Genomic DNA, 7584 nt, shown 5'->3' on the forward strand with positions numbered 1-7584 from the left:
CCCCATAGCAATATTCCAACATCTAGTGGAAAGCCTTCCCAGAAGAGTAGAGGCTGTTATAGCAGTAAAGGGGGGACCAACTCCATATTAATGCCCAGGATTTTGGAATGAGATGTTGGACGAGCAGGTGTCCACATACATTTGGTCATGTCGTCTATGTAACACCTCTAGACCTGATGACAGGCCTGTATGTCCTGTTTCTATCATATCTTTGCTTTGGCTCTGAAGGTGACAAAATTATTTACTGGTATTTTTCTCAATTTTCTCCAGCTTTTTTTCTTCTTTAAAAAATAAATAAAAAATTTGACTCTTTTGGAGAATCTACAGTACCTCTTTTGGAGAATCTACAGCACCTCTTTTCAATCCCCTGCCTTCAGCCTGTACCCTCATACTTTGCTTGTGTCCCATCAGCCTTTTGTTGTCCGTTAGTTTACTCTCTGTCTCTCTCTCTCTCTCTCTCTCAAATCACTGCTTCCACTCTCTCATCCTCCTCTCTCTGGATGGCTTATATATTGAACATTTTATTTAACCTTTATTTAACTAGGCAAGTCAGTTCAGAACAAATTCTTATTTACAATGACGGCCTACCCCGGGCCAAACCCTAACCCAAACGAAGCTTGTGATACAGCCTGGAATCGCACCAAGGTCTGTAGTGACACCTCTAGCACTGAGATGCAGTGCCTTAGACCGCTGCACCCCTTGGGAGCCCAATATATCACTGCTTCCACTCTCTCGCCCTCCCATCTCTCTCTCTCTCTCTCTCTCGCCCTCCCTTCTCTCTCTTTCTTTCTCTCTGGATGGTTTATATAATCACTGCTTCCGCTCTCTCTCTCTCCCTTCACGCACAAGGCTCTCCCTTGTTTTACCCACTGAACCTGACCAGTCCTGTTTCATTTGATACTGTTGACCTATAAACTTCAATGCGATACCCATCTCAGAGCTCTCTTTTCTGTTCTTTTCTCCCTCATCTACCTCCCCTCTCCCCTCCTCTCCCCCCCTCCCCCCTCCCCCTCCCCCCTCCCCCTCCCCCTCCCCACTCCCCCTCCCCTCCCCACTCCCCACTCCCCCTCCTCCCCCACTCCCCACTCCCCCTCCTCCCCACTCCCACTCCCCTCCCCACTCCCCCTCCCCACTCCCCCTCCCTCCCCTCCCCACTCCCCCCTCCAGACATCATCAACACCCCCAAGCCCGATGAGAGAGCTATCATGACCTATGTGTCCTGCTTCTACCATGCGTTTGCTGGAGCAGAGCAGGTAGAGAGACCGTTTGAGTGTATGTGTGTGTGTGTGTGTGTGTGTGTGTGTGGTGTTCGACTGCAGAGTGATTATTATTGAAGTTCCCTGTTTGCCATGCTTGAATTATCACATTACCAAATACTACCACCCCACTGTAACTAGGTTCTTACATTAATGAATTACTATTGAATATTTTAACATGAATCCTTTTTCGTTCATGTCTGAAACATTAAAATATTTTATCCAAACAATATAACCAATAAAACTAGGATTTAAAAAAAAAATCTTAGCTGTCGTCATATTGTTTTAGGATGCTAGATTACATTAGCATTAAACACTGTCCAGACTGTTTCCATATAATTAGCCAACTGATCGGACAGTAACGTGACCTGTTGCTGTGTGTCTCTACAGGCAGAGACAGCAGCTAACCGTATCTGTAAGGTTCTGGGGGTCAACCAGGAGAATGAGAACCTCATGCAGGAATATGAGAAACTGGCCAGTCAGGTAATCACCACACACACACACACACACACACACAGGGACACACTGTTTGAGGAGGGAAAATAGCTGAAAAAACACAATGTGACTGTTTCCTTTTGCTACTTCCTGTCACTCAATCATGACTTATCAATATCAATCACATGACTTATCAATATCAATCACATGACTGATTAATATCAATTATAAAACTGTTCAATATCAATCACATGACTTATCAATATCAGTCACATGACTTATAAATATCAATCACATGACTTATCAATATCAATCACATGACTTATCAATATCAGTCACATGACTTATAAATATCAATCACATGACTGATTGATATCAATTATTTAACCGTTCAATATCAATCACATGACTTATCAATATCAATCATGACTTATCAATATCAATCACATTACTTATCAATATCAATCACATGACTTATCAATATCAATCATATGACTGATTAATATCAATTATTTAACCGTTCAATATCAATCACATGACTTATCAATATCAGTCACATGACTTATCAATATCAATCACATGACTTATCAATATCAATCACATGACTGATTGGTATCAATTATTTAACCGTTCAATATCAATCACATGACTTATCAATATCAATCACATGACTTATCAATATCAATCATGTGACTGATTGATATCAATTATTTAACCGTTCAATATCAATCACATGACTTATCAATATCAATCACATGACTTATCAATATCAATCACATGACTTATCAATATCAATATCAATCACATGACTTATCAATATCAATCATATGACTGATTGATATCAATTATTTAACCGTTCAATATCAATCACATGACTTATCAATATCAATCATAGAAGTGATCAGTATCAATCATATGACTGATCAATATCAAACGATCTGGATCTATACATGAACCATCCAAATCTTTGAATATTGACTACTGTAACAAAGTTACCTCTGACGTCTACTGAACATAGAACCCCTGTTACCCTCCCTACTGTTACCCTCCATGATATTACCCTCCATACTGTTACCCTCCATACTGTTACCCTCCATACTGTTACCCTCCATTCTGTTACCCTCCATACTGTTACCCTCCATGCTGTTATTATCTATACTGTTACCCTCCATACTGTTACCCTCCATACTGTTATCATCCATACTGTTACCCTCCATACTGTTACCCTCCATTCTGTTACCCTCCATACTGTTACCCTCCATTCTGTTACCCTCCATACTGTTACCCTCCATGCTGTTATTATCTATACTGTTACCCTCCATACTGTTACCCTCCATACTGTTATCATCTATACTGTTATCATCCATACTGTTACCCTCCATACTGTTACCCTCCATTCTGTTACCCTCCATAATGTTACCCTCCATTCTGTTACCCTCCATGCTGTTATCATCTATACTGTTACCCTCCGTACTGTTACCATCCATTCTGTTACCCTACATTCTGTTACCCTCCATACTGTTACCCTCCATGCTGTTATTATCTATACTATTACCCTCCATACTGTTACCCTCCATACTGTTATTATCTATACTATTACCCTACATTCTGTTACCCTCCATACTGTTACCCTCCATACTGTTACCCTCCATACTGTTACCCTCCATTCTGTTACCCTCCATACTGTTACAGTATAACCCCTGTGTTCCTACAGCTGTTGGAGTGGATCCGTCGTATGACCCCCTGGCTAGAGAACAAGTCACCGGAGACGACCATGGCTGCTATGCGCGGTAAACTGGAGGACTTCAGAGACTACCGTCGACAACACAAACCCCCCAAGGTGCAGGAGAAGTGCCAGCTGGAGATCAGCTTCAACACCCTGCAGACCAAGCTGAGGATCTCCAACCGGCCCGCCTTCATGCCCTCCGAGGGACGGATGGTCTCAGTGAGTTACACACACACACACACACGCACACACACACGCACACACACACACACACACACACACACACACACACACACACACACACACACACACACACACACACACACACACACACACACACACACACACACACACACACACACACACACACACACGCACGCGCACAGAGAGAGAGACCTTCCTGCCCTTTGAGGGACGGATGGTCTCAGTGAGTTCACACACACACACACGCGCACACGCACACGCACACACACAGAACTTCCTGCCTTCTGAGGGACACATGGTGTCAGTCAGACAAACACACACACACACACACACACACACACACAGAGAGAGAGAGATCTTCGTGCCCTCTGAGGGACGGATGGTCTTGCTGAGGAGAGGAGACCTAGAGGAAGGACCAAGCAAAACATACCCTGGTCATAATTCAGCTTTCAGGGATCTTAGTGATTTCGTATAGCTCATATTCATGTAGTATATATAACTGACCCTAGCCTTGGTTATTAGCTGAGTGATCAATAACCCTTTGGAAGGATGGTATTCTGAGACTAATTTTACCCTACAGTTTTCACAATGTCTGTAATCTTCACCCCAATAAGAGAGAGAGTTCCCTGGTGAGGTAAAGCCACGTACTGTATCATCCAACCTCTGTGTTTCCCAGGACACCACCATGAACAGGCCTGGAGCAGGCAGAGAAGGGTTGGGAGGAGGGACTTATTGTATCCTGTCTGTCTGTCTGTCTGTCTGTCTGTCTGTCTGTCTGTCTGTCTGTCTGTCTGTCTGTCTGTCTGTCTGTCTGTCTGTCTGTCTGTCTGTCTGTCTGTGTGTGTGTGTGTGTCCGTAGGACATCACCAGTGCGTGGGCGGGCCTGGAGCAGGCAGAGAAGGGCTATGAAGAGTGGCTGCTGAGTGAGATCAGGAGGTTGGAGCGTCTCAACCACCTGGCTGAGAAGTTCCAGATGAAGTCTACTACCCACCAGGACTGGTCTGTAGGTGAGGCTGTTCTCTGTCTGTTCCAGGGATTCTCTAACCTCTCCTCGGGAACCCCCCCCCCACAATACCTTTCACTATTTTAGTTGTATCCCTGAACTATCTCACCTGATTGACCTAGTGAAAGGGCTTGATGATTAGGTGACCAGTTGAATCAGGTGAGCTAGCTGTGGAATAGTTAAAATACATGGAACTGTTGGGTGGGGGTCCCCCGGGTTTGAAAAGCCCTGCCTTAGGTCTAGGATACTGGTGTTTTATATTGGAAGGGGGTCAAGGAGAAGAGTTTTGGGAACCACTTCTCTATTCAGTTAGTACAATATACCATACCAGCAGTACCAACCTGAGATGTCCTGTGCTCAAGATGGGAGACAATTTCCTGAATAAGAACAATAAAATAAACTGATCTGATCTGTCTATAGAAATGCACATCGATTATCTATCAATATAGAATGGATCAATTCCTAATAGTGATCATTGATTTTGATGATGGTGTGTGTGTGTGTGTGTGTGTGTGTGTGTGTGTGTGTGTGTGTGTGTGTGTGTGTGTGCGTGTGCGTGTGTGTGTGTGCGTGTGTGTCTAGGTAAGGACAGTGTGCTGTCTCAGAAGGACTACGAGTCTTGCTCTCTGACGGAGGTGAGAGCTCTGCTCAGGAAACACGAGGCCTTTGAGAGCGACCTGGCCGCTCACCAGGACAGAGTGGAACAGATCGCTGCCATCGCACAGGAATTAAAGTAAGGAGGGAGGGAGGGCGGGGGGGGGGGGGGCGGGTTGAGAGCGACCTGACCGCTCACAGGCTAATGTTGTGTAGATTGATGTAGGTTCTAATGTTATGTAGATTGATGTAGGTTCTAATGTTATGTAGATTGATGTTGGTTCTGTTGGTTCTAATGTTATGTAGATTGATGTAGGTACTAATGTTATGTAGATTGATGTAGGTTCTAATGTTATGTAGATTGATGTTGGTTCTGTTGGTTCTAATGTTATGTAGATTGATGTAGGTTCTAATGTTATGTAGATTGATGTAGGTTCTAATGTTGTGTAGATTGATGTAGGTTCTAATGTTATGTAGATTGAAGTAGGTACTGTAGGTTCTAATGTTATGTAGATTGATGTAGGTTCTAATGTTATGTAGATTGAAGTAGGTTCTAATGTTGTGTAGATTGATGTAGGTTCTAATGTTATGTAGATTGAAGTAGGTACTGTAGGTTCTAATGTTATGTAGATTGAAGTAGGTACTGTAGGTTCTAATGTTATGTAGATTGATGTACGTTCTAATGTTATGTAGATTGAAGTAGGTTCTAATGTTGTGTAGATTGATGTAGGTTCTAATGTTATGTAGATTGAAGTAGGTACTGTAGGTTCTAATGTTATGTAGATTGATGTAGGTACTAATGTTATGTAGATTGATGTAGGTTCTAATGTTATGTAGATTGATGTAGATTCTAATGTTATGTAGATTGATGTAGGTTCTAATGTTATGTAGATTGATGTAGGTTCTAATGTTATGTAGATTGATATAGGTTCTGTAGGTTCTAATGTTATGTAGATTGATGTTGGTTCTACTGTTATGTAGATTGATGTAGGTTCTAATGTTATGTAGATTGAAGTAGGTACTGTAGGTTATAATGTTATGTAGATTGAAGTAGGTTCTAATGTTATGTAGATTGATGTAGGTTCTAATGTTATGTAGATTGATGTAGGTTCTGTAGGTTCTAATGTTATGTAGATTGATGTTGGTTCTACTGCTGTTGTGGTTGTCAGTTCTGAGCAGGTAGTCAGGAAGAGGCTGATTCTCTGGTTACCTTGTCTGGACTTCTGTTGTGCTGTATGGACTCCATCTAGTGGCTAAAGACAGTCTGGACAAGCCCTTGACAGACTATCCTACTGGTAGATGCTGTATGGACTCCATCTAGTGGCTAAAGACAGTCTGGACAAGGCCTTGACAGACTATCCTACTGGCCACCCCTCATAGCCTGGTTCCTCTCTAGGTTTCCTCCTAGGTTTTTGGCCTTTCTAGGGAGTTTTTCCTAGGGAGTTTTTCCTAGCCACCGTGCTTCTTTCACATGCTTTGCTTGCTGTTTGGGGTTTTAGGCTGGGTTTCTGTACAGCACTTTGAGAATATCAGCTGATGTACGAAGGGCTATATAAAAATAAATTTGATTTGATTTGAAATTTGATTTGGTAGATGCTGTATGGACTCCAGTGGGTAAAGACAGTCTGGACAAGCCCTTGACAGACTGTCCTACTGGTAGATGCTGTATGGACTCCATCTAGTGGGTAAAGACAGTCTGGACAAGGCCACTGACAGACCGTAACCTACTGACAGATGCTGTATGGACTCCATCTAGTGGCTAAAGACAGTCTGGGCAAGGCCACTGACTGACCGTAACCTACTGACAGATGCTGTATGGACTCCAGTCAGTAAAGACAGTCTGGACAAGGCCTCTGACAGACCGTAACCTGCTGGTAGATGCTGTATGGACTCTAGTGGGTAAAGACAGTCTGGACAAGGCCACTGACAGACCGTAACCTACTGGTAGATGCTGTATGGACTCTAGTGGGTAAAGACAGTCTGGACAAGGCCACTGACAGACCGTAACCTACTGGTAGATGCTGTATGGACTCCATCTAGTGGGTAAAGACAGCCTGGACAAGGCCACTGACAGAACGTAACCTACTGGCAGATGCTGTATGGACTCCATCTAGTAGCTAAAGACAGTCTGGACAAGCCCTTGACAGACTATCCTACTGGTAGATGCTGTATGGACTCCAGTGGGTAAAGAGAGTCTGGACAAGGCCACTGACAGACTATCCTGCTGGTAGATGCTGTATGGACTCCATCTAGTGGGTAAAGACAGTCTGGACAAGCCCTTGACAGACTATCCTACTGGTAGATGCTGTATAGACTCCATCTAGTGGGTAAAGACAGTCTGGACAAGCCCTTGACAGACTATCCTA

General features: G+C 43.4%; 1 protein-coding gene across 1 annotated transcript in view; it reads left to right on the forward strand.

Moving 5' to 3' along the window:
- LOC106593230 (alpha-actinin-2) overlaps window positions 1-7584 on the forward strand; it is a 49926-nt gene that overhangs the window by 22211 nt on the left and 20131 nt on the right. Inside the window, exons 8-12 of the mRNA XM_045701184.1 lie at window positions 1168-1253; window positions 1647-1739; window positions 3406-3636; window positions 4481-4628; window positions 5207-5357. Of these exons, the coding sequence (XP_045557140.1) occupies window positions 1168-1253; window positions 1647-1739; window positions 3406-3636; window positions 4481-4628; window positions 5207-5357 (709 nt within the window). The remainder of the gene's footprint in view (window positions 1-1167; window positions 1254-1646; window positions 1740-3405; window positions 3637-4480; window positions 4629-5206; window positions 5358-7584) is intronic.

This window comes from Salmo salar, chromosome ssa18 (assembly GCF_905237065.1).
Source record: "Salmo salar chromosome ssa18, Ssal_v3.1, whole genome shotgun sequence".
Lineage (NCBI taxonomy): Eukaryota > Metazoa > Chordata > Actinopteri > Salmoniformes > Salmonidae > Salmo > Salmo salar.